The sequence below is a fragment of the Channa argus genome, chromosome 9 (genome assembly GCF_033026475.1).
Source record: "Channa argus isolate prfri chromosome 9, Channa argus male v1.0, whole genome shotgun sequence".
Lineage (NCBI taxonomy): Eukaryota > Metazoa > Chordata > Actinopteri > Anabantiformes > Channidae > Channa > Channa argus.
Window position 1 is genome coordinate 11,881,042 of NC_090205.1, and position 27,858 is coordinate 11,908,899.

Consider the following 27,858-nt stretch of genomic DNA (forward strand, 5'->3'; position numbering starts at 1 on the left):
GAACCTCAGAAATGGAAAAACATCTGTGTTCACTTTAGCGTTTTAGTTTTCCATATTGAGGGGAAGTGTGCGCCTGAGCCTTTGTTACGACTGTAAGTCAGTAATTCAGCTGGTTTCATTTATGAAGAATCGTATCTGCTGACATGCCTGCAGAGGAGAATGGAGGCTTTCACTGATCTTTACAACACACCAGCCATGACTTAGACTTTTATATTCAGTTTGTTTCACATTACACTGGTCTCTTTTTTCCATCTGCATGTGCAGCTGAATTCTGTTTGAGTGTGAGAAAGCCATGCTACAGCTGCCATTATAGAATAAAGCTGGAAGTAGTTTCTAAACCTAATCCTTCCACCTCTTTCCTCTGTCTGCCTTTTTTTTAAGTCACTCACTCCTCCGTTTCAAAATCTTTGATGAAAGCAGAGCAACCATCTGCCAGATTCTGGTTTCCTGCATTCCAGCTCTAACTATGAGACACTCTCCCAAACACACAAACACAAAATTCATCTTCTTACAAGTTCAAACTTGTAAAAAAAAAATTAAACCTCTATATACAAACAGTTTATAAAACCTGGTATCAGAAAGGCTGTAGTTCAGGAATCACTGAGAAGTGTAACATTGTGTTGGTAGGAAACTTCCAAATAGTTAAGAACAGAAAAACATAAGTTAGCTTTAACAAATATTAGATTCATGTATAGAGAGAGCTGGATATCACCATCACCCTGCCCTGCTGCCACTTTGTCCCAGTGAAAGCTCACACACAATATAAAAAGAGCTGACACGACTCCTTTAACTGTAAACAAGGTTGTTTTGTATTGTTTTAACTGTAAAATGTTTCCAGATGCTAGAATTACAATATTTATTTGATATAATTTCAGTTTGAGTGGAAGCAAAGCAGGAAGACTGTTCTTTTTTCACTTGTGCACTTCACAATCAATTTTCATTCAAGTGAAAAGGCGCCATATTTGCTGCCCACTTGGGCTGGGAATACAATCAAACTGAAAACCTGTTAAAATCAACACCCCAGAAGGATACAAATGAAAATAAAGTCTACACCATGTAAGATGGAATGAAACACTGGAGGAAGTGGAAAAACAATTGTACCTCCCTGTGTTACAGCACTCGGCCCAAGCCATCTTTCTGACAGCCAGCAGGCTGAATGATTAATGTTTGAAATAAAACCATAAAGATCCTTTGGTATTTCACGGCTGGTCACTGACTTGACTGTTGACATGTAACTGCAGTGGCTCTTGCCAGTGCCCAGATTTCTCCCCAAGTATTTTAGCGTAGTGCCAGGAACAATTACTTATTTTTTTTCCTTCTTCAGAACAATTGTCAAAAAACGTTTTAGAATCCCTAGAAGCCGCATCTGGGAGGCACATGAAAATTCATTTGAGAGTGGAAAAACTCCTTGTTGCAGTACTGCGGGGAGGCTGACCGCATTCCACTGCCAGAGGCCAGTTTCCACCGGCCACCCACTCTTTCCTCTGTTTCTGCAGCAGCTTTTGCACAGTCTTTAAGCAGCTCAGTGAAGTTCTCAGAAGACTCTAAGTGTCTGCAGGATGGCATCCCAGCAGCTCTATTTGAGGTTAATAGTGCTGGTTGTATTACTGACTGTGTTGGCTCTTAAAGGTAAGTTCAAACTCTTTTATTCTAAGTTTGCTTTGCGTTGCTTTTTTGTGCACAAAGTCTGTCCTTCGCCACTTGCATGTATTTATAGATTTTTGCAGTTGTAGCATTTATAAGATTTCTAGCAGTAAAAAGATGAACAGATGCATCTAAGAGTGAGTAGAATCAGAAAATGATAATGCGTTCTCCAACACCCTACCCTGACACTAACCTTAAAACCTAATCTTAACCATCACAAAGCCCTTTGACGGGGTGCAAGAACATGAGAATCATCTTCACTTTGTTAAAATGTCCATCCACCTGCACGCAAGCACACACTCACACACACACTCACACACACCTAAAGTGGCTTTAATATGCAGTAAGAAGAAACTGTGTATTACCTCTACAGGTGCTAATATAAATGTTTAAAATGTCTGTATGTTTAAAAACTAAATAAGACTAAAGAAACCGAAGAGATAATACTGGAAGTAGGGTGAGGATTAGATGATGTGCAATGATAACATGCATAACAGGGAGATGGTCCTTAGCTAAAAAAAAAGAAAAGAAAAAAAAAAGAGAGGAAAATAATATGAGCACTTGTGCTTTTTGTAACTTCATCAGTTGTACTGTGAAGTTGTACCTACTCAAGGTACAGTTTGCTTTAAGCTACAGTCTTTAAATGGGATGCTAATGAGCTGACAGTCCAGTATGACAGAATGACAATGACCAGAAATTTAACGGGAATTCATTCATTGGTCTGCTGATTTGACATTTGACTGGCTTAGTAAAAGCTTTTCAATGCACATTTTCATAACCATTAACACCAATGTTTTTTTAAGTGCACTTTATAATAAAGTGTATATTCCACATGCATCGAAATCTCTCACAATGTACGAGTGAGCTGATTATTGTACTATTATAGAGATTCATTAATTTCTAATGGAGAAAAAAATCAATAAACACCCCAAAAGACCGATACAGTAACAGCTGTGGACAGACTGCTACAATAATGAGAAACATTCTGTAGGGAATTGCTGTTCCTTGTAGTTTTGCAGTTCACAAACTGTGGAAAAACACATGCAAGCCATTATTCCCAAACATATCCTTCCAATTCTAACTGCACCATGAGTGTAGTGTTTTGTGCTTAGGGTAACACAGCACACTGGACTGAATGTGGTCAATTTAGGCAACTACTAGTCGCATTAAATCCTGTTACTGAGCTAGCTGTGTGCAGTGGCAAGGCAATTCATTATTGCCGACTTTGTCCACATGAACATTTACCAGACAGTCTGGAGATAAGCAGCAGAACGGAAGCCACTGCAGCAAATCTATTAACATGCAAGTAGGCCTCTAGTTTTTCCTTAGATGTGAGTTGACCTCGCTTTAAAAACATTTATACTCCACATTGTCACATTGTCCACATTGATGTGCATTCATCATTATAACTGAGAACAAATCAAACAATTTACATTTGTCTTCACCTGGTTAAAATAATTCTAGGTGTATTCTGCTTCACTCTAACTTGCAACAAACATTTAAAAGTAAACACAGTCAACTTTTACCATTTATCAACTGTTTAAGATTCTTACTTACCCGTCATGATTCATGTTCACTCTGAAGCTCATTAGCTCTCTGTTGACTCCTTAACAGATGTGTCCAGTGACAGCAGCTTACACAAGATCTTAAGAAAAAGAGACGGTAACACTCACACAAGCATACTCAGTAGTATTTATATATTCCGGTAGAAAGAGTTTTAGAAATACCCTTTCATGCTTTTGCTCCATCTAGTGATAGGAGTTGGTACCGGCCCCTCGAAGTCCTCTGTTGCTATCCGTCCTTCCAAGGCACAAGAGTTCCTGGCAAAGCTCAGCAGGACCAAGAGGAACATTTGGGATCGAAGCAGACCGGATGTGCAGCAGTGGATTGCGCAGTTTATGTATATGGGATTTGATGAGCAGGTGAGTTCTTTCGTTTGAATTCAGAATAGTAAACCGATACTGACTGGGGCAAAATGTGGAGAGATTGGAGAGATAACAGTTGTTATGGGAAAGATGCCTGTTTTTTCTGATTTATGTTAGTCTCACTGGTTTGAATTGGTTGCTGCAGAGTTGTAAAAAAAAAAAAGCAAAGTCATGTAGGTCTGTGCACAGATGTGAACCCGACAGAGCTAATGAATAACGTTAAAGCCAGACTGAACAGTGAGTAATTTCCTTTTCCATCTGAAGATTTCAAGCCAGTTGCACCTTGGCAACACTCAGCATCACTGTTGTCCAAAGTGTTTTACTGACTTGTACATTTGTCAGTGATGCAACAGTCTACGGGGAGTACATGTCTAAATCACTGCAGCAGAGGCAAAGGTTAAAGCAAGATTTATCAGCGGTGTTAAATGAGGTTTGATTATTTAATAAACCAGAATCTGACAAGTTTAAAGATTTAGGTTCTCAGGTTGCTGCCCATTCAGTTCAATCAACCCACAGACACATCTGCTTTTAGTTAAATCTTGAGTAATATTACCTGAAAGTGATAAACTTTCATTGTTTCCCATTTAGTTGATAATATGTAATTTTATTGAGATTTGGCAGGGGACCTTCAACTCAGGCAAAAACAAGAAACACAGCCACATAGAAGTTAGTTATCAGGATATTTATATATTTCTGATATGTGAAGAACAAACATGCGGAGTGACAAAGTGGAGTAAACTGTGGTCTTGTCTGAAAAGGCACATGTATTCTCAAAATGCTGAATCAATAAATACAAATGTAGAACTGAATACATAATAATACATGTAATTCCACTCACACACATACAGAGCCAGTTTTGTCTTCCAGGTCAGCGAGTGTCATTTAGAATCACTAGGGACAGTGCGAAGGACAGATAAGAGAAGAGGGCAAAAAAGGAGCAGAGTGCAGAGAAGAACTCAGGCTGCCATCATTTTGACAGCTGACAGCATTTTTGTTTCAGCCATTATTGCACTATTTCTCAAACAGACTCGTGCATGAGGCCCATGCTGGCTTAAAAGGCCAAAGCTGTCAAAGCCCTGGCCTTTCATTTGCCACTTCTGTCGTTGCTGACAGCATCAGTGGGCACCTTGTCAGCCTGTTATCTTGAGACATGCTGTGGTAGTTTCTTAATGAGTCACATCTGTGGTGTTTTTCCTCACCAGAGGCTGGAGACTGACCTTTCATACTGGATGGACCATGCACGCGCTAGTGACCAAGGCCGTCAGCACCACTATGATGAAAACGCCCCCATCGGCCCGCGTGAGCCTAGTTCTCACAGGCACGGAGCTAATGTCAACTACGACTACTATTAACTCCAATAACACACGCAAACTAATAGGCCACTGCAAATGTCAATGGTAAAAGGATTTGTTCCTTTGTCTGAATCAGACCATGTGACAGCCTCACGTTTTACACCGGACCCACTTTTGTCAACATCAAGGTACTACACGGCTCTGATACCTTTATCCAGATTCACAATTTCCATTGTATTGAAAACAGGATTAAAACATCCTATTCATTAGGCCTTACTGTGTATTTCAGTTAAAGAGCAACAATAAAAGACCTGAACCACCTACAAACATGTTGTTATTCTGCACATTCACAAACACAGTTTAAATTCCCATGGTATATGGTCTGCTTTCACTCAATAAACCATAGTCTTCCACTTTAAGTCATGGTCAGCAAAATCAGATAAGAAAGGTTTTTACACTTACTGATTATACTGTTTTGCAGAGAGATCAGTCTGATGTCTTGCAGACATTTAGCTAGCGTAGTGTACTGAGAGGGACGGGACAGAGCGAGTCCATTTTATGGGTGTGAAGTGACAGCAACACTTTATATAGACACATCTTTGTGGACAAAAGTAATTTTTTTGTGCAAATTTAAATTGCAAGTTGCACAAATTTGTTGCAAATTTGATGAAGTAACAACTGTTACTTCATGCAAAGCACAAATCCAAATGAATTGGAACAATGGCCCAGCCCTACCTACCATCATAACCTACTCTTAACTCCTTTTACTACTTTCTTACAAGAATGTAACGCAACACTGTAGTTTGATCTACCAGTGACGGTTTGAGGCAGCTGATTTGTGTAGAACACATAAATCATTTCTATCACTAGATGACAGTAAATTAAATATGGTGCCCCTGCTCTTTTGCTTTTTACTACACAACTGTAGAACTTTTTTGCACACTTACACACTCAAACACACAGAAAATATTTTTCCCCTAATTATATCATAGACAAACATTGAAAATATTTTATTAAAATAGCATCTTTACCTGAAATAATAACCTAACATTTCACAAATAAGAACATAATGATGTCCTGATGAACACAATAGCGATGCCAGACTAGAACGTTTAGTCCAGTCCTGCAGTGTCGCATGAACAGCCAACACGGTGCTTGCATTCCACTGATAAGTGAACAAAACATCCAGTGGGAAAACAAAGTCAGTTAGCTCATTTCTTACGACAAAATACCATGAAACTCCTTAAATAAACACAAAGCACTGATTCTCACGTTATTGATTTAAATAGCAAAAGCACAAATCCACAAGAGAAGATAGGCTGGGTTTCAGATGTCCTGCCTCTTCAGGCTTGTCCATGAGTCATACCATGTTCCGAAAGAAGCCCTTAGCAACAGGGCCACTGTGGCTCCAACACAAGGCAACGTGATCTTTTTTTTTTAAAGAGTCGTACAAGAGAAATTTTTCTCTTAAAGGTCCTCTGAGGAGTCTTAACATCCTTCTGTGTTCTGGGGGAGTCTGTGCTGGGGAAACGCTGACTTCAGTTGTGTCTGGGTCTCCCCTTCTTCATCCGGGCGGCTTTAGGTTTGGGGATGTACTGGTTGTTGGCCTGGTGCTCAAGTTCTTTACTGAAGTACTGGATAGTTTTGTTTAAACCTTCCTCCAATGGCACCTGACGCAAAATGTCCGACATTAAGATACATTTCTAATAAATAAATTTAGAAACTTACCATCCTTGCTGTTAGGTCTTGCATATATAGAAAATCAGATGTTAGAGAGCATTAACAAGTTCTTTTTAACTGTAAATTGTTCTTCATCTCAGTTCATTCCAATTAAATTAAATGTTTTTCAAAAAATTGCAAAACCTTGAGAGCTGAGGTTTTTTTCTCTTTTCTTTTGCTCCCAAAAAACTATATCAGTATCATCACAGAAAAGCATAGGTGTGGGCTCTGATTTGTATAATTATTTACATAATTAGTTCAAATACAAACAGTAAAAGTCATTTGACTTAGTGGAATGAGTTTAACTTCTTTTTGAAGGGAATTAAGTCACATAATATACGACTCCAATTCCAAAAAAGGTGAAGATGTGTAAAATGTAAATAAAAACAGAATGCAATGATTTACAAATCTCATCAACCCATACTTTATTCACAATAGAACATGAATGACATGAAATGCTGAAACTGAGACATTTTTCCATTTCATGGAAAATATTACCTCATTTTGAATTTGCTGGCAGCAACACATCTCAAAAAAGTTGGAACAAGGTGATGTTCACCATTGTGTAGCATTCCCTTCTTTTAACAGCTGTCTGTAAATGTCTGGGAAGTGAGGAGACCAGTTTCTGGAGTTTTACTAGAGGAAAGATGTTCCATCACTCCCATCAAATTGCCTACTGCCCACTCCATCAAATTTAAAATTTATATTTTCCATGAAATAGTAAAACTTATCAGTTTCAACATCTGATTTGTTGTTTATGTTCTACTGTAAATAAAATATGGGTTGTTGAGATTTTCAAAGCATTGCATTCTGTTTTCACATTTTCCCAACTTGCATTGGGGTTGTACCAATATAAGTAGGATGTAGTAGAACAATTTGTTTTGACATCAACTGTGTGTATAAAAATAGAATAAGCTCACAAGAAAAGAATCGTCATCTTTAATTGCACTTCCAACAGCAGTCATTAGCACTGGTTGGGTCCAGCACAGAGGAACTAATGTTCTGTTTGTCTACACTGGCTCTTTTAAAGCACCGGAAAAAAGTTGGAGCAACTTGTTATGCAATGCAATTCACGACACTCTGTGTGCATGAGAATATTTGAGAATAATCTGAATGATTATACTGCATCTCACATACCACTGGCTCCCAGCCAAGCATCATCTTGGCTTTTCGGATGTCAGGTCTCCTCCTCTGTGGGTCGTCCTGGGCCTCTGGAAAGAACTGGATCTGACTCCGGCTCACTGTGTGTGAGAGTGTGAGTAAGTGTGTGTTTTGGGCATGTGTTCATGGACAGTCATAACAGTGAAGAGAAAAGAATATATTGTGTTTTTGTTACTCCTACTATAAATATTGCTGATGATTAATGATCACATATGAAAAAAGTTCTATCAAACAGAAATGAATTGAACCACACTGATGATTCTGTGTTGGTTTACAGTGCATCCACTAAGGATTCACAGCACTTACATTTTTTTACCTTTTTGTTATGTTACAGCCTTATTTCAAAATTAATTAAATTAAAAATTTTCCCCTCACAGTTCTACAAAAAATACCCAAAAAGACAACGTGAAAGAAATTTGTGTGAAATCGTTTTTGAAACCTTTCCAAATTGCTGCTAAAGGGGCTTTGTTAAAGCCCCTTTAGCTTTAACTTTGTTACATCAGACCAGAGAATTTTGTTTCCATCTGGCCACTCTACCATACAGGCCTGATTGGTGGAGCATAGATGGTTGTTCTTCTGGAATGTTCTCCTCTCTACACAGAGAAATGCTGGAGCTCTTTCAGAGTGACCATTGGGTTCTTAGTCACCTCCCTGACTAAGGCCCTTCTCTCTCGATCGCTCAGTTTGGCAAGGCAGCCCGCTCAAGGAGGACGTCCTCCATATACCCCTGTGCTCATTTGGGCCGTCAATGCTGCAGAAATGTTCCTGTACCCTTCCCCAGACCCGTGGCTCGATACAATCCTGACTCTGAGGTCTACAGACAATTTCTTGGACTTCATGGCTTAGTTTGTGCTCTTACATGCACTGTCTGCGGGACCTAATATATACAGGTGTATGCTTTTCCAAATCACGTCCAACCAACTGAATTTCCCACAGCTGGACTCCAATCAAGTTGTAGAAACTTTTTAAGGATGAAAAGTGGAAACAGGATCCAGCAGAGCTCAATTTCGAGTGTCATGGCAAAGGCAATAATTGTGTTTTTTTATTTTTAATAAATTTGCAAAGATTTCAAACAAACTTCTTTCACAATGTCATTATGGGGAACTGTTTGTAGAATTTTGAGGAAAATAATGAATTTAATCCATTTTGGAACAAGGCTGTAACATATCAGAATGTGATACTTTGTAATACTTTGTGGACGCACTGTACATGCACTCAAGTAACTGGGGTAGTCAGATAAATCAGCTTTCTCAGATAATCTGATAACCAGGCTACTGAAATCCACATATACATGCAGCAGAAGATTAACCAGATTTCTCCTCCACCTCAGACTTTTTTGGAATCCTGGTGCAGAGATTGTAACTGTAGTGACAGAAAACGCAGCTTTCTAATTTTTTTTGTCTGTGTTCGTGTCACAGCAGAGTAACAGCACAGGGGGGCAGAAAGTAAAATAGGAGAGACACACACAGCTGATCCACACAGGAACTGTCTGAATTTTAAAAACTGGAGAAATTATTTATTTAACAAGGCACTGTGTTAGTTACATTTTCTGTTGGAATTGAGGAAGACTGTTTTAAATCTATTGCCCTCTAGTCCCCTTTCATTTAGCATTTCTGTCTTTTGTTATGCACATGCTCAATTCTCTACCAGGGGGAAATCAGGTTTCCCTAATGCCCTGACCCGATTGCAGAAACCAGCTTTCCCATTTACATGACAGTTAAGACAGTTAAGCCAGGCATACAAAATGAAAACTTACCAACAAGGCTCTTGATCAGCTGAGCAAACTCCAATATGGTATGTTCCTCTGGGTTCCCCTGCAAGAAGAATTAAAAAATCAGAATCAACAACTGTCACTGAAACTGAATCACTGGTAAGTTGTCTGCTTTTGCTATTTTAACTAACTTGTCACAGTCAAAAATGAAGCACCCACCAGATTGACTGGACTGCTAATGTTACTGTTCATCAGCAACACAAGGCCATTCACCAGATCACTGGAAAACATATCAGACACAAAGGCAGAGACATTAAAAGAGGTTTTCTGCACAAACATCATCCTTATAATATTTTTATGAGAACATTTTGCATATTTTATCCTTAATTTCTCAGCTGACAGTCACACAATTGTTTCAGTGTTACTTTTCTATTAACACAGCCTCTTTGTGGAAAACAATTTCCAAGGCTACTTGAGACTTAACAGTTTCAGCACAATCCTTTCATCCTTTCTTCTTTCCTTATGCTTCACGGTCATTTATAAACCTTCAAGTCTCCTTTCACTGTCTTTACAGGAGTTTGTACGGCTTTTCATTGTGTCATTCAGCTATATCCAGTCAACCTGGGCTTAGCTGACACCAAAAATCATTGTATACCAAACCAAAATTTATTTTTAAACAATACTACAGTTGTACAGCCATGCTGGCAGCCTGTGAGCTTGCACTTACAGTTTGCATAGATTGCCAACATAATACACCGATCAGCAACATCAATACCAGCTTGTGATTTTAATATCAAAGTACTGTATGTTTTTTAAAAATATATTATATGCATTATTATATTAAAATCCCCTCCAATTTACCAGCACTAATCTTTGACCCTTATATTTTATTAATTATTGTACATGTTTTGCCATAATTATAGTACTGTAATCGGCCTTTTTTAAATACTTTGTTTTCTTAGTAGAGCACTTTTATGTTTGTACTCTGTAAAATGTATGTAATTTGCTTAGTACTTTAAGTAGAGTAAAGTATTTGAAGTAGTACTTTAAGCCAATACTTTTACAAAAACTCTTGAGAGTTTGTGTACTTCTACCACCTCTGCACACAATGTATTACATTTTAATACACTTTCAAAAAACTTCTTTCACATTGTCATTACGAGGTATTGTTTGTAGAATTTTGAGGAAAATAATGAATTTGACCCATTTTGGCTGTAACATAACAAAATGTGGAAAAAGTTAAGTGCTGTAAATACTTTCTAGATGCACTGTACAGCAATAAAGGCAAAGTGTGCAAAGACAAGAATAAATAACTCATCATATTCATGAAGCATCTGTAATGAAGCCTCTGCTTCATTACATAAGACAGAAAACAAAAGACAACAGAGCCCATTACCCATACTATTTGAAACAATGCCACCTCTCACCCTTGCTGTTTATTTGTCCCAGCGACCACGAGCAGTACTGCACCATAAAAATTACCTAACCACCACAAAGCAATCAATTGTAAAGCTACTGACAGGCCATCTAGTACTGCAAACAAGCTGAATCGTTTGTCTTTCAATGATAACTTTAAACCATTAAAATTATTTCACATGCATAGAAATTTTTTTTTTACGTCATTCAGATAAAAAAAAAAAGGTAATTTTTTTTAATCGACTTCTCTTTAAAGAAGCTTCTTTTTAATTTAATCAATTCTGTACTGCATAAAAAGAGAGGCACAATGGCTTTATTAAGTAACATGAACATTACATTGACTTCAGTGAAAGAAGCAGTGCTCTCCTTTGTCTATTTTTACATGCCGTTTGTGAAGAGAATTTAATTTCAATCCCGTATTGTGTAATGACAATAAAAGCTTCTTGAAAAATCCCATTATCAATAATTTTTTTTAACCACTGGCTAAAAATAACATATACAAAACCAATACTGCAATAATGCATTTTATATTTGTAGACACCTCATCAGCAAAGATTTGTTTTCACTTTGCTATTCAAGTTACTGTATCGTTCAGTCAAAAGTAAATAATCTTAACTTCTTAATGTATATGAATGAATATTAAATATGAAAACTAAAATATACAAGTTATGTGAAAGTCATTAAAACAAGTGTAACAGAATGTCTCTGAACTTCAGTAAATTCATTTAAAGTACATACAACTGTGTGGAGAGAGAAATTTTAGTTTGAGATTATGTATATGTGCACGTAGGGAATCATATGAGTTCACGCTAATCATTTGAGGTTTTATAGGAGTTTTACTTAAAGGATAGTTTATAGAAAGTTACAAAGAACAGCAGGTAATACAGTAGGGATCGATAATCGAAATTTCCACTTTGCAGGTAGAAAAAATATATATTTGTTATTTAATAATCATCCTCATAGCCCAGATTATTGTGATACTGCTTCACCGTGGTGCAAATCCAAGCAACAATCTACCTCCACACATACTTCCGAAATGCTAAAAACAGCATCTCACTGGTTGGTCCACTAATTACATTGATAAAAAAAATAAATACACTAACACTAGATCATTTAGAATAATAATAATAATATACAGTACAATGGCATGGTAATATCAACAGTGATATTTTGGCACTATTATAACTGTATATTATTAATTATATCATAAATGATTTGTTATAATCTTTGCGATCAGATTGAACAAACTAAAATCTTATTTCTATGCACAATATTTAGATGCACATAAAAGAAGAGGAATATCAAACAACATTTAAGGGCCAAAAGATGTTTAATTATGAAATCTTACCTTACATACTGAAAGGCTCTTGTTTGGGAACCAGGACCATACACCTAAAAAAACAATGGAATCTGAAGATCATTTTTTCACGTTGGACATCAGAGACACGTTTGTACATAAATGAGCACAGGGTTTTGTTTTTACTACTAGAATTTGCAAAAAACTGATCATTTTTACATCTATGCAAATATAAATATGAATAGCATATTAACATTTAGCAGTGCTAAATAACTTAACTCATTCGCATCCAGAAAGGACAGACCGGACAACAAAGAGTCTAACATAGCACTAACGAACAAGGTGAAAAAACAGAATATGTAAAAAGCTGAAAAAGTGCATACAGTGAGAGGTTCTCCCTGAAGAGCTTGCAGGATGAAGTTGCTGACAACACGTCCATCGTTCATGTGCATTCGGGAACCAAACGTGTTAAAGATTCTTGCTACTCTCACTTCTACTCCTTCCTATGAACAAACAGAAAAGACCGGTGACTTAGTCATTTAAACATTATTACTCCTGGTTTCAATGCTTTGTTAACTCCGAAGAGTTTTGCAATGATTTTGTTCCTGAAAAAATATCAACTATATTAATGTTTTGAAGCAAACATCTCTGCAAATTAATATTAATCGCATACCTTGGCAAACAGCCAATTTGACCATTTAATACTGAAAGTACACAAGATTGTATAAGAGGTCATCTTATATGTGCTCAGCCTGCTACAGTCCTTACAGTGGGTTACCTGAGTAACTTTTGCTTTGTTTGGTTAAAAGGTTTATTTGTTCATATTTGATGAGCAAAGGTAAGGTGGCACTCCTTTAATGGCCTACTATGATCTACAGTACCATGGCAACATTTTTCAGAGTTTTGATAACAAGTCGAAAGACAAACTTCAAATACCCAACAGAAAAGCAGGGAATCCTTAAAACATGGTGCAGAAAAAACAGAAATTCAGCTCAGTATGCTGTGCTGTGAATTTATATTACAATATTCTACTGTAGCGATCCCACACTAACACTTGTGTGAGTCTCTCTGACACCAGAGCATATTGTTTAATTAGAGTAAAAATATCTGTGTGTATGAGTAATAGAATCGTGTTACACTAGTTTTCATAATTTACCACCTTGGGAGAAGAGAAAGGATGTGTTCATGTTCAATGGTTGGAAGTGTGACTTGACCTGTGTAAAACACAGGAAAATGACAATGTATGTACTATAACAGTTGTATCTAATTGAAGTAACCATGTGTCTAATTTGGTAACCTAATGCAGACACCCTGTCGATGTCCCCAGGCTCGATGGTCAATCTTGGTTAAAAGCTTTGATGTACAAAATAACATTTAGAGTCCTAGTCAAGGTAGCACACACTATCATAAAAAATACGTATTTCACCGGCATCGGTTCCAATGTCCCAATATCACTTTTTCCAGACCAAGTACAAGTACTTACATGTGAGTACAAATACTAGTAAGAAACTGTTCTGCTTCTAATGAGAGAGAGTTGCTTGACAATAAAATCCAGTATTTGTATTAAAATGTCCCTAGTAACAATGAGCACAATTGATATCGGTAAAGATAAAACAATAACAATGCTCATCCTCACATCTTACATAATTACAAAAGAAATATTAGTCACTTTAAACAGTGCTTGGAAATGTGCTCTTTATGCTTGACATGTACATGTTCAGTATCTGCGTCTGCTGGTAAAAAGTTTAAATGTCATGGGTAATCAGTAATCTACTGATGTAGAGTTTGTCATCTTTATAATGTTTACCTACTGCCAGGGATAGCATGCTTTTCTATTCACTGCAAAATATGCACTCATCACCTCATAAATGTTAATAATTTTCGATTACATGACTGGGCAGTAGATGCAATGTATGATATTCTTGTCCATCTACAGAAATGACTGACATTTGGATATTGAAAGCAGGCAATTTCCAAGAATTCTCCTTGCAAGTGTGAAAAAAATAATGAGCAGCTGAGAAAGAGTAGGAGATGAGGGTGATAAATAAATATCACCTGCCTGAAGCAAAGGCAAAAGAAGTTAATCCTATCTGATTGTCAAAGGCCGGCATCAATCAACAGACAAGAATATAAAAAAAATGAATGTCTAAGAAAGAGCATAAAAATATCAAGAGCCTACTAAATATTTCAACACAAAATTCACTGACATGACTTCACAAATAAACTATCTTCTCTGAACAATTTTTAGTAACAAACTAACAAGTATAACATCCCATTTCATTATCTTAATAGAGCAAACATACTTTTTCAACATTCATTTATTTCACATGCACACTGAATTTCAGTGAGGATACCTGTTTCATGTAGGCGTAACACATGGTCTCTGCTACACGTTTCCCCTCATCATAACATGCTCGAGGGCCAATTGGATTCACATGTCCCCAATAATCCTCATTTTGAGGATGCACTTCTGGATCTGGACAAAAAACATTTTGGGAACATTTCAGACATATTTTACACCTATAGAGTTTTCAGTTTAACAGGCCAAAATCATTTGTAAAACATGCTTATTATCTTGATTGACAAACATAACCAAATACAATACACTTAATGAAATCAAGCTTTATCTGCATAGCCCTTTATCACAAATTTGCATTGAGTGGCTTTAACCTCCATTAAACTGGATGAGGCGATTAAACTAATGGCTCACTAGTCTGACACACTTTGCCCAACCACATAAAATAGCTTTTCAAGCTTGTTTTCTGTCATTTCGAAATGTCTTAATGATTGCTTGCCACAAATATATTAGTTTGTGTTGTCAGACTAGGATGCGCATTGAGAAATAGATTATTGTACTGAACACTCTCTGTGGAAAGGTTAGCGATACATGTTTCTGTCACACCTACACTTTCATTGAGAATCCTGTCTAAAGACATCTGTAAAATAAATAGTTTATCATAGAGTACCTTGAATGCAGAACAAGAACCATTTAAATCTAGATATTTTAAGTATTTGTATACACGAGTGGGAGCCATCTCTCTTACCTCCATAAACTTCAGAAGTAGATGCCAGTAGAAGTCTGGCACCCACACGTTTGGCCAGCCCTTGCAAAAAAAACAAAAAAGTGTCCATTTAAAAAGTATAGGGACTGTCACTATAGTGACAGACTCCAACCCCTCCCCTTTACTTTAACATCAATAGAATTAAGTTTTATGTCAATATTCAAACACTGCTTTGATCTTTATCTAAATCAGTCATACAAATACAGTCCTACAGACTTTATTTTTTTTTAAATAGTCATTCACAAAAAAGAGAGAAAGGGATGACAAGAAATGTCAAGAGTGGAGGGGAATGGCCAACCAGCCTTTTTCATATATCTTCTGCTTTGTCTATGTAGTCGAAATCTCGTATACAAAACATGCTTTAAGCGTAACATATTTTTTTACATCAGAAGTGACACTTCAGTAATGAATTGTAAAATCTAATTATGAAAGAAAACAACTGATCTTAGGTCTCTGACTGAATAAATATGTTTTTTAAAACTTATTTTGCAGCTCAAAGTAAATGATTGTGAAGATCGATGCTTGTTTTTACTTGACAAACCTCTTTATCAGTACCATGATTGATTAAACAGGTTTGCTTCCTAAAATTGAATAGACTGAAAACCCACAAAGTTTAATTTTAATGTGGGAGAAAAATGTTATGAGTAACTCTGATATAAAGCCTTTTTTAACCCACACTTTTATGAACAGTGTCAGGAGCATGCACTTACTCACCAAGCATGTTAAGAGTACCAATTGTGTTGGTCTTCAGGGTTTTGATGGGGTTATACATGTAGTTGGGAGGAGAAGCTGGAGATGCCAGGTGATAAATCTGATCCACTGTGAAGAGCAAGAGAAACCCGGCCACCTTATTTGTTTTCTCCAGCATAATTATTCTAAGTTTTCTACATAATAATTCATGTAAAATACTGAAAAGCGGATATGGAGGTATAGCACATAATGCAGTGCAAGTGGAACAACATGTAGAATTAAGGGAAAAAAAAAAAAAAGAAGGAATGTATGAGTCAGACAAAAATGTGTCACATCCAATGTCCCCCACTGAGGTAAGACAATTATATCCATTTCTCAGAAATTTAAGACATTTTCTCTGGTACATGCAAAAATATATAATATAATATTTATAATATGACACACTCCTTCCTGGTTATTGAGTTAATCTGAAGATCAGGTTGAACTCTGTCACATAAAATCAATCATAATTAGATAACTTAATGTTGGGTCAGGCATGTGAAGTATGTCCTTACCCAAAACAGTAAGGTCTAATTGTCCTGTGTGTCTTCTTAAAGTTTTTTCCCCCCTCAACCATCTCTGACACTCATAACCATAATCCCATTTTCAAAACTATTCCATTTCTTTCATCTTTTAGGTGACTGTCACCACGAGATAATGACTTTACCTCTTGATCTCCTATTCAAACCATTTTCAACATCATAGCTTTTTCATCTTCGGGATTTCTCCATTCATTTTCAATTCACGTCAGACCATAATGCAAAGGGTAGCAGAATATCACTGAGTATTTAGTGTTACAGGTACTAAATAAGATTTTATATTTTAGAGATTTTCTTTACTTTTATCTACCAAAGGCAAAAAGGAGAACAGCCACTGGACTTACTGACATGGCCTAACATTTTATTTCCTTTGCAACTTAATTCTTCTTCAAATAACAAAACTGTGACGACCACAAATAAAAAACACCTTCCAGTTTTAACTAATATAAAACACTGATTGAAATTAAAATTTTGCAAAGAGAAATTTTATCACAGGGATAGAAGCCATTTTTTACGTTATTGCGTTTGCTAAAATCGCAGTTTTTAAACTTTTTAAAGCCTGTATAACCTCATGCATATTATAATTTAATGCTCCTAGTCTGTGCAAATTGATATACAGCTTGCATTCAAGATTATGTTTGGGCTGTATCAACCTATAATGTTAAATCTCTGCATCACTAGCACTCTTGATGCTTTGTATTATTATAATGAAGTGGTTCAATGTCATCTGATCATAAACTGAACTGAGATGCGTGATATCCAGATAGCCTGTGACATAGTTCAAGGCAGTTAACTGACATTCTGTGCTATATTCACACAAACATACAATTTATTTAATGCAATGGATTTTCATTTTATTGAGGCATTAATCTTCAGTTTGTTCTTTTAATCTACCTTACCTGCACCTGCACTCCAGTGAGCTGAAAACAATGCTTTCAAAAAAAATAAATACATAAATTCCTTTAGCTTTGTATTCCCACTACAAACCTATCAAAAAATGCTTCAATTCCATTGCTGCTTCAGGTCTTAGGTGCCCTTGTGCAACTTTAAGCATACTGTAATCTAACCATAGTGAAAGAACAGGCTGTTGTGTAGTGAAGATAAAGAGATGAATGTAAAGTTGCTTTTCTAAGATTAACCTGTATTCACACCTGAGGATTCATACAGCATCTGTTTACATAACCTTATAAACATCTGCCATCTGACGTAAAAGGCTCTAAAAAGCCATAGCAACAAGGCTATAACAACCCGTAGGACATATCCAGATTATTAACAAGAAATCCATCAGAACATCTGGCAGCTTTACTGATCACCCATGCCGCTGTAGGTAGTGGAGCTACGGCAAATTGGTTGTTATTAGTGCAGGATTTTACATCACATGTGTCACCTGAGATACTTAACCCTTCAAATACAATCTTAGTGGTGTTTGCAACTAAAAGATCAGATTACTGGTCTATATTCCATAAGTTTCTCTTTTAACATCATGTTAAAAGAAACAAAAGTTAAGAAACATGGTAAGAACTTAGGCTTAAGTTTAAATTATTGATATGAATAAGAATAATCGTTTGGGAAAGGCAGAGTATTCATCACCGTGGCCACTATATTGAGCCAGGCAAGACTGGGGTGTAAATAAATACAAGTAAATGGCAGAGCTTAAAAAGCACTAGAATGTTTACATTTGTCAATCAATTTCAGCAAATTAATTTTATAATAAAGAGTCAATGATCCAAATGTAGTACAAATAATGTTTATTCTAGAGTTACTGAGACTCTGCACATGTGTCTGCCATGTAGGGTTGTGTAAATTGAATTATTTACATGTTGGATAATAATTATGATAAGTAATTACAAATCCAATATTTGCCAAGCATGGCCAAAATGCATGGCAAACCTGCTAAATTTATATATGCTATTATTTTTATTTTTATTATTATGATATTCACTGCTAAATACTTGATTTTAAACACCTGTTTAAAAAAGTCTTTGTGGGAATGACTGCAGCCCCTGGGTCTTACAAATAAAGACTAAAATCTTTATACAGCACGCACTTATAGACAGCAAGATGCTACCATTGATTGTGTACAATATTGGGAGAGCTTTATTTCTCAAAGTCTAACTAAAAGCTAGTTTTGTTTTATAAGAAATTCACTCATTTAGTGAGGGGGCCTGGTGGCTCAGTGGTAGAGCATACGGTTGGGATGCAGAAGGTAGTAGGTTTGAAGCCCCCTGAAGGGGTAAGTCAAAATGGATCTTTGATCTTTGATCTTTTTAATGAGATCTGACCAAGCTGGTGTTACTTTGATCTTCAACAGTAAGCATAAAGTTTCTCAATACTTCCCATTTACTCTCTTACTCACCTTCAATGTAGAGAGGCTCCACCACATCATGATTGATGAGCTCAAAATTTTCATGACCAATCCAGTGCTCTACATTCCTTTTTCTTCCTGTGAAGAAGTTGTCGACCACAGTCACTTCATGCCCATCCATCATCAGCTTATCGGTTAGATGGGAACCCACAAAACCAGCCCCTCCAGTAATCTAGTAAAGAATCCATATATATTATAACAACAATTAAATACACTTTTCAGCTTCAAGTTATTTCTAGTTTTCAAAAGAGCAATGAAACATAATAAAAACAAAAACTTATTTTGTGTTCAGTTGCTAATTTCACAAACTAAGAGAGCAGATCCCAAACTTTTGATTTTTAACTTTATTTTACTGTTAGCTGCAGTTTAAGGTTTAGAACAGAGTCAAATTCACATGATCACTTAATTCAGAAACCTTAGTTTAAAATGTCTCTGTGGTTTAGTCTGAACCCAACTGCCTACTCCCAGTGTGCTATCATAATATTGTAGTTCTGACACAGCTGCACTAGGTGGATCAGATACTTGTTTTGACACAGCATGTCCAATTAAGTATGTATAATTTAGCTGCAGTCTGGTTTATCTGGACCCATTCAACACCATAGTTAAGTTAGGTAGATGCTCAGAAAAACATTTTAAAGTGATCATTCCTTTTTCTTTATAATGCTGTGTTATTTTATGTAAAGCATAGAAACATATAAAACATATGTTTTATTCTTGGTTTTAATCTATTTGTGTAGCAATTTGAGATTTGTTAACAAATGTAAAGTGCTTTATAAATAAAATGAATTATTATTATTATTATTATTATGCTGTGTGACAGAACAACACTCCCCTTCTGTTTTTTTAAACGTCCCGCTGTTGTCAAATTATTTAACAGAAAACAAAATGTGCAGCAGCAACTAACTGCAATAAACTCCTGCAAGCAATTGAATGCCATTAAATAAGCATACAAAAATAATGTTAAAGTGGATAACGTGGAAAACCCGTTTATCTGTCTGTATTTATTTATTTATTTATAAGTTGTTCTTACAGTACCCTTTGTCCCCAGCTGATTCATGCTGAATAAAAGGCTTCTCCTTCAGTTCAGTAACTTCAGAGACTGAAGTGGTCTCATTTATTATTATTATATTGTTGTTCATATTTGTATAATTTTTATTGTTTTAGGTTGTTGTTGACTTAGATAAGTTAAATTAGAAGTAAGATCTGTGTTTCAGTGAAGTGGGGTCTACTTGGGCTTGCTTGTACAGTAGCACATGACAAAGTGAAATTAAATAGGTTGAATTAAGTCTTTATAACCCCAGTATAAAAGTAATGGTTATGTGCAATTTGATGCTTATTGCATACCAAAATTCTTTTCCGATCCTTTTCTGACAGGAATTTCACAGGTGGGTATTTCTGAGAAAGACTGAAAAAAGAAGACACACTTATTAGTTATGAACATCTGAAAGGAAAATGCAATAAGACCAAAGCAAATCCTATGAAGGATCTAACTTTAAAACATCCTGAATAATAAAAAAAGGGCTATCACTACATATTTTTGAATGCCCTCATAACGTTTGCTCTCATAATAGTGCACCATAATCAAACTGACTTGCCCAAAGAGCTACTCTATTGTGTAAATGGCAGATTACTCATTTGAATTTTTAAAAAAAATATTGATTTTGATGTTGCAAATTAACAAGAAGACAGTAATTACTTAGGTGAGTGCATCAGTGTCATATCTGACAGAAATGCTGACATAAAGGCTGGCCAATTCTAAAATAACCTTGAGTTAAGACATCAAACATGTAATAAATATCCTCTAAAAGCACAAAATGTACATCAGCAGCAGCGACAAAAAAACAAAACATGGAATTTAACTCATATGTGCCCAGAAAACTGCCCAAATATGGTTCATATAAGTGTCCTGTAATTGACTACACACAGGGGCACTGGGGCACACAGGCATAGACATCTCATCAGGGCCTTTGTATTAGTGTCTCTTTATTATTAAAAGTATTGAAGGTGACACAAATCAATAACATCAAATATAACTGAACCATCAGAAGCTACCATCTATGCTGAAAGCCCCAAAACAAATTATTTGTATGACAATAGGTTTTGTTCTATCTCTTTTCAGAAATCTGGTAACTGTGAGGGAATGTACTATTTAGATGCCACAGTCTTACACCAAATGAATAAAAATTTAACTGTTAAAAACATACACCTGAGACCACATTGTCATTCTGTGGTATTCTAACTTAAATCTAGAAATAATCAGAAAGATTAGGGTCAAAGAAACACAAGAAGTTATGATTTAGATTCTTCACAGTTTTTAGGTCAAATGTATGTTTATTTGTGCCTTTGGCTATGCTACCTCCTTTGTGAGATGTCCTTAAATTGTATCTTTTTTTCAAAGCACCAATTACGGCTACATCAAAATATCACAGATTTTTGATAGCCCACTGTACATAATATTAGTACTTAAATCAAATTAAATGCATGGTGTTTCTTTGAGAAACGACCTGGTACTATAATGAAAAAGTTACTATTGGGAGTGAGAAGAGATTCTAACTCTCAGTGTCTACAGGTATGCAGATAAATTGACAAAGAAATTCCTCTTACTCATTTCAAGCATGTGTGTGTGTGTGTTTGTACACATGCATGTATAGAGAGATACACACCTTTGTTCCAGTTCATGAACCTTTTCTCTGAGAGGAGCCATAGCCTAAGTGAAATAAGAATTAAAAGAGACAAAAGCACAGGTCAACACTTAATTGGTCCTTGACTGAAGGACTTGAAGGCTTTCAGATAATACCATGTACTGTCAAACTATTTTACACATTTTATATTTTATAGAATCAACCAAGTAAGAATGACAAACTGTGCTACATAATACAATTTGTAAAATAAAATAAATATGGAAACATTTTTTAAGTCAGCTGTATGTTAAAGGTAGTATAATTTCTTTTACATGCTGCTACTGTAGTAGACTTTGCCTAGGGAAAGTCATTTTAATAGATCAACAGTAATTCTTTCACTCAGGAACTTTATTCTCTAGTTGTAGTAGTAGTTAGAAGTGAACCTGGTGGGTATGTTCAACTGACTTGTTCTGGTGAGATCAATCTAGTAGACATACCATTTTTATCACTGTTTATTAGCCATAATAACTTCTAGAAGATGTGGCCATCTTGGTGACGAATTACCAACTCAAGAGAAATATCCAGAAGTTGCCTAGTTTAAAACAATTTTATTTGAGAACAAACGATTATCCCAGAGAAAGAAATTTAAAAAGAGGGTTCCCCAAGTTGGGCAACTGGTTACTTTACCACAAGAATATTTCCGCACATTGAGACACCAAGAGCAGCATTTTCATTGGTGCTACTGGGATCAACCTTTTTTTGACCCATCCTACTCTCCTAATCTGGCTCGTTGTAATTTCTATTTCTTCCCCCAAATTAAGGCCAAATGTGTGGAATGCTTCAAGGATTAAGAAGATGAATGAAGACTTAGTCAAACATTTTGTTTAAATAGATCGACAAACATTTGCTGAGGTTGGTAGTAATTATGTGGAGAGGTAGAGGAAAACACAGATTGTTGAAGAAAATGATTTTTGGGGTTAACTTTTTTGTCTTTCAAAATGAATAGACCCACATATCGACTTTCCTGTTGACAATTTAAAAAACATTTTTCAGAGTACTAATGTTACCTTTCAGCACCTGTATCTCTTGGGCTATTTAGATGACCAATTTTATGTTTTTTCTAAAATCTCCTTTTGTTACATGCTCTTACATAAATTACATTAAAATATACAACACTCACTAAACCTAACGAATAAGTCCAGCACACAATGCCAGCATTTATACTGAATATGTAATAGAATTGATGAGAGGTGTTGATCTTGAACTTGTGTGGGACTGTATAGGAGCAACATGCTCAGCACAGGTTTTTAAAGCAAAGTTTAAGACTAATATTATTAATACCAAACAAAATGCAAAACATCCGTTTCACACAAGTACAAAGGAATTTTAATATTACTATATCAAAAAACATCTTATTGTTATATTAAAACCACAAGGTGGTATTAATGTTGTGGCTGATCAGTGTAAGTCTTCCTACTTCGTGCACCTTCAGAGACACAACAACTTTCAGACTTTTTAGTACATTCTCAGACCTTTGTTGGAAAACTGAATTAAATGGTTTTAATCTTTTCAAGACATACAAATGCCATTGTATGGTTTTCTACATCTGATTCACTGCTAACCTGATTTGGGCAGTTTTCAACTCCAAATACACTTTGTAAAGGGAAAAATTCTAAAGGGAAAAATTTAGATTTTGGTGGGCATAATGCTGTAATGTAACAGAAGTTATTGTGTTCACACTGATATTTTAACAAGATAATTTTATTGGCATAGTTACAGTCATTGTTATTGTTGAACATTGCCAGTAAGACTGCCAGAGAAGTGATAGATTTAATAAGCTTTCTAAACTCTATGATCAACCAGATGTAAATTAATCAGTGAGCACCTACAAAATTTGAAATGCAAACATTTGAAATAATTGAGGCAGTTATAATTTTGAAGGTTAATGTACCATTATCTGTATAATGTTTATGTAGCACATTGCCATGAAAAGCACCTAGATTTTGCTGTGCACTAATTGAACTCCTCCTTTTCATTCTAAATAACATAACACCAAAGAATTAACTGACTTGTAACAGAGGACTTGAACAATGGTTTGTTCTAGTAAATGCATAATAATACTTTAATAAAAAAAGCAAAATACTATCTCATAACATTTCATCATCAAGCCTGTAAAACTCACCAAATTAACACTGTAAATAAAGCTGTCTGTCAAACTCACTTCATCGATTCTCTGCTCAATCTTCATTTCTCCATTTTCTTGTATTGATCTACAAATGAGACAAATACAAAGACAAGGGGAGAGGGGGTGACTTGAGGCAGACATAATCAGAAATCCAAAACAATTATTAACATGGGCATATATTAATTAAATTATTTTTAATCACAATATCTGTGTATTTTCAAATTGTTAATTTTCTTTGTACAAATTATGAAAACAAACAAATGTTTTTAACTTGTTCAGATGAACCAGATCATTCTATAAAGCTATAAAAAATAAAAAATATATGTAAGATAATAGTGAGGGTCTAAAAATGTAAAAAGGTAAAAAGTAGACTACTTTGAAATTCTGAATGTGTTGGGCTGCAGGTTAGGTTTAGCACTGCCAGACAGAATTTATAAATGCCAAATTATGAGCCGTTTATTTCTTAGTGTGTGTATATGAATGCCATCCTGCACAACAACAAAACCACGAGAGAAATAAGAAAAACACACTTTATTATGATGCCGGAATGACACTAACAACACTAACTAATTAAGTCCACGCACACAAAATATATTTTCATTAATGTCACATAATTTATTTTTAGAAAATTAAATTGTATTCTTTGCTTAATAAATATGCCTCTTTGCTGTTACTCATATAAACATGCTTCAAAAACCTCTGGGGCTCAGCTTTACTCATGCTTGCTTATGCTCAGTCACTTGCTTGACATCTTAGCTGTTCTCACACTCAACTTTCCCCGTTTGCTTGCTCGACTTAGCACAGCATTACAATGTGCCGGAGATGTGAAGTGAAAGCATTTTAATACTTTATAAAGCCAAGGTACTGTATGAATATCCATAACAGTAAAATCCTGTTTATTTACAGAATGAAGCATTTGTCTCAAACCTTTTTGGTCAAACGGTACATCCTCTGGTCAGAATTTTATATCTAAATAATATCCACCCTTATAATGGTCACTATGAACTTGCAGATGCAATTGTTATTTTTCAAAGCTTAAGGCATTTAGAACTTATGTTAGCCATTTCAAATAGACTTTGAGTAGTCTACTACAGAAATCAGATATAAATCAAATCCTATTATATAATTATACCAAGGTTAAGGATAATATTGCATTAGCCTGATGGTGACGATGGTCACATGATTTCTTTGCAGAATACCTTGGTTTATTGTATAGTCATCCAAACCATGAGTTTAGTTAACACTGCAAATGTTTTATTTAAAAGCTTTACTTTTATGGTAAAATTAAATTACCGTACCTCATGTTCGTATACGTTCCCCAGACAGCTGGAAGAGAGAGAGAAAAAACTGTCATACAGCATAATTATTTGAAAGTAAATGTATAGAGAGCATTGTCAATACATCTATTCACACAGATTAAAAGTGAATCACATGAGCCACTAATGAAAGAGGTAAAAATTATTGTGTGTGAAAAATTTAAAACACAATTTGAAAATGAACTCACTTCACTTTTAGATTCTGTGTCAGTTTTGCTTTGTTGACAACGGTAAAAGCATTTTGAATTTCCTATTGCTCCCATTCTCGCCTTTGACTAGTGTCCCCACAGCAATGACAATGAATAATTAGCGACTAACAATAACCTGAAATAGTGACCTTATCAATAGAAAGTTTGTGTTTCTGTGTCGAGTAATCTTTATGTTATCATATTAAAAATATTTAAATGGAAAAAAGACTGGTAAAAGCAAAAAAAAAAACACACACAACCTTTAACTTATAGACTTAAAGTCTATAGAGGACTTTTATTTATATGGAGTCTGCCTAAAATGGATACGTGTTGTAAAGTAAAAGCATGTCTTTTAGTGCAGACAAGAACAGTATCAGGCTAAAAACTGTATATAGTATAGGTAGGTGTTATTGACTACAGACTACAGCCCTTGGTTCAACTTCACAAAGCACACAAAGATAAAATAACTCCCCCAATATGAGAATAAAATCCTTTACGAATGGGATTAGCTTCTTAGCAAATGCTTTCCACTGATGCCACACTGATGTCATATTCATTTAATAAAAACATTTAATGACTTTAAATCAGTATGGTAAAACTACAAAATCTGTATATATATACACACACACACGTGGCTGTGTGTGTGTGTGTGTGTGTGTATGTATATATATATACACATACATACATACATAATATATATATACATACATATATACATACATATTCACATATATATATATACACACACACACACACACACACACATACATATATATATATATATATATATATATAAAATTATAACGTGCAAAATACATTAAATGAAAGCAACCTGCACTACCATGTCTACCAATCAAAATGTACATTAAAAACATTGGCAAGTGACCCCAGTGAATGTATTACAAGGAAAATTACTTTGGCTGTGGTTAATCAGTATTAACAGGGTTGCAAAAAATCAAATATTGAGGCTATTGGTCAGGCTGTTTGTTTGAACTATTTAGTTAATTTAAAACATTAAAAAGTGGAAATCAAATATATGTTGTTCAACTAAGCAATGTATTGACTAAATATATAAAGTTTAACCTTGCTTGTAAAAGCTTTTGAGCAAGGCTTCACCTAAAAACCACTTCAAGAACTTCAACTAGTTCTGCTTGATGGGCAAGTTTAGCAGTGTCATATTTATTCAAATTCATTGTATTATAATTAGTAATACCAGAAGAGCTAAATGGATGATAGTTGAGCATAGCAGACAGGTAGAAGAGCATAGTGGAGCAGGAAGATGTAAGGCTGGGTAGAGCAAAGTCTATTATTTAATAGTGTGTCTAACAGCGCTAAATTCAGTTGCATATTGTAGCTTCAACTTCTAGTAGATGGGTATGAAAGGCAAATTGCGGTATTGTCATAATTAAAATAGGTTTTCTATTGAAAATGTATTGGTTGAATTGGAAGAGGTTCTCCAAGACTAGAAAATGTAGTCCAGGACCCATCCTGAAACAAAGTCTTACTGCTGCAACAAGTTTTGCGAGGCACGTAGGTGGTTCGACCACCGAACAGTCGCCTGTATCACTTTAAACTACTCACACCAGTTTACTCATTGGATGCCATGGCTGAAAATACACAGAAATTAAGAGAGTTTGACATGTAAGGCATGTCTACTTACAGGCAATGTAAGCGATCAAAGCAAGGGCGAGAAGCAGCTTCATCATTCTTCTGTTTAATCCTGATATCATCCAGATGACCCGCTTCATCATCCGCTCAATGCAGCAGCGCCAGACAACCAAGGAGCCACACGTTCAAGTCCAGCTATAGCATTTTGAGCCACAATTGCTCGTGTCCTTAATTCAGTTGGGTTTATGGCGAATTGGCTTACTTGGCAGGATCGAAGTTACTTTATATATATTTTTTAATTTATCCTAAAATGTAACTAGCTACATAGGACAGGCGAGCTAGCTGCTCCTGCTACGTCAACACCAAACAGGGACGGTTTACGTGGCTAGCAGCGTACACACCGCACAGGTAACGTTAGCAACAATATCAGGTGGCAAGCTTCACTGGAGCGTCAACATTCACAACTACATATAAACTTACTTTATTGCCGCCATTTATTCCCCAACTAAACAAGCTGCTATATTAGCTGCAACATATGGCCTGTTGTATTAGCGATAGACGGATATCGTAGTTACATTTACAAACTGCTGCAACGTATCAGCAACAAGTATTAACGTTACAGGGAACCTAACGGTTAGCTTTTAGCACTACATTAGCTATGTCCTACTAGCATGCTACTAAAACAACAGTGCGTTTTTCTTCTGCTCATTGCTACGTTAAAAAATAAAAATAAAACAGAACCCACGGACCCTGGCTCGCAGTTTTGTTCAGATAACCACCGCGAAAAACAAACGGCCGTTCATTTTAGCCCAGCGCAAATAGGCACATGTCGGAGTTTGCTCCTCTCGGGCCGAGTTGCAGGGGAGCGATTAGTCATTGTTCGATTTAGCAGCCTGACTGCTTCTGCCAGGAATGAGCCGTTCATTGAGCAAGACGATCATTATTTCATTTTATTTAAAACATCTTTTCATTTTGCATTGCTATTATTTGGGCTACCATAAGATTATAATATCATAACAAATCTCTGAGCGATAGCTTTCAACTTCCATAATCATTTTTTTTCTAATGCTGACACAATGG

At 35.7% G+C, this 27,858-nt stretch overlaps 2 protein-coding genes across 3 annotated transcripts; one reads left to right on the forward strand and one right to left on the reverse strand.

Moving 5' to 3' along the window:
* The first annotated feature begins 1,396 nt into the window (after positions 1-1,396).
* ecrg4a (ECRG4 augurin precursor a) lies at positions 1,397-5,130 on the forward strand. Its single transcript, XM_067515337.1, has 4 exons — positions 1,397-1,629; positions 3,259-3,306; positions 3,397-3,566; positions 4,772-5,130. The coding sequence occupies exons 1-4, from the start codon at positions 1,560-1,562 to the stop codon at positions 4,919-4,921; spliced, it is 438 nt and encodes a 145-aa protein (XP_067371438.1). The 5' UTR covers positions 1,397-1,559; the 3' UTR covers positions 4,922-5,130.
* uxs1 (UDP-glucuronate decarboxylase 1) lies at positions 4,237-27,662 on the reverse strand. 2 transcript variants are annotated; one of them, XM_067515333.1, is made up of 15 exons: positions 26,831-27,662; positions 24,965-24,992; positions 23,664-23,751; positions 21,524-21,567; positions 20,205-20,265; positions 18,852-19,032; positions 15,942-16,046; positions 15,210-15,269; positions 14,520-14,641; positions 12,549-12,668; positions 12,217-12,260; positions 9,672-9,732; positions 9,498-9,555; positions 7,718-7,821; positions 4,237-6,531 (listed from the first exon to the last, which is right to left on the reverse strand). In XM_067515333.1, the coding sequence occupies exons 1-15, from the start codon at positions 26,919-26,921 to the stop codon at positions 6,400-6,402; spliced, it is 1,299 nt and encodes a 432-aa protein (XP_067371434.1). In that variant the 5' UTR covers positions 26,922-27,662; the 3' UTR covers positions 4,237-6,399. The 2 variants fall into 2 exon arrangements, with proteins under 2 accessions (XP_067371434.1, XP_067371435.1); XM_067515334.1 differs by having other exon boundaries at positions 23,703-23,751; positions 26,831-27,661.
* Between the last annotated feature and the right edge of the window lie 196 nt (positions 27,663-27,858).

Coding starts and splice junctions, on each gene's coding strand:
- ecrg4a (XM_067515337.1), top strand. CDS start 1,560: ATGGCATCCCAGCAGCTCTATTTGAGGTTAATAGTGCTGGTTGTATTA. Junction 1,630..3,258: donor GACTGTGTTGGCTCTTAAAG/GTAAGTTCAAAC, acceptor ACTCCTTAACAG/ATGTGTCCAGTGACAGCAGC. Junction 3,567..4,771: donor ATATGGGATTTGATGAGCAG/GTGAGTTCTTTC, acceptor TTTCCTCACCAG/AGGCTGGAGACTGACCTTTC.
- uxs1 (XM_067515333.1), bottom strand. CDS start 26,921: ATGATGAAGCGGGTCATCTGGATGATATCAGGATTAAACAGAAGAATG. Junction 12,669..14,519: donor GTTACGCCTACATGAAACAG/GTATCCTCACTG, acceptor GTTTGTTCATAG/GAAGGAGTAGAAGTGAGAGT. Junction 7,822..9,497: donor GCTGATCAAGAGCCTTGTTG/GTAAGTTTTCAT, acceptor TCTCACACACAG/TGAGCCGGAGTCAGATCCAG.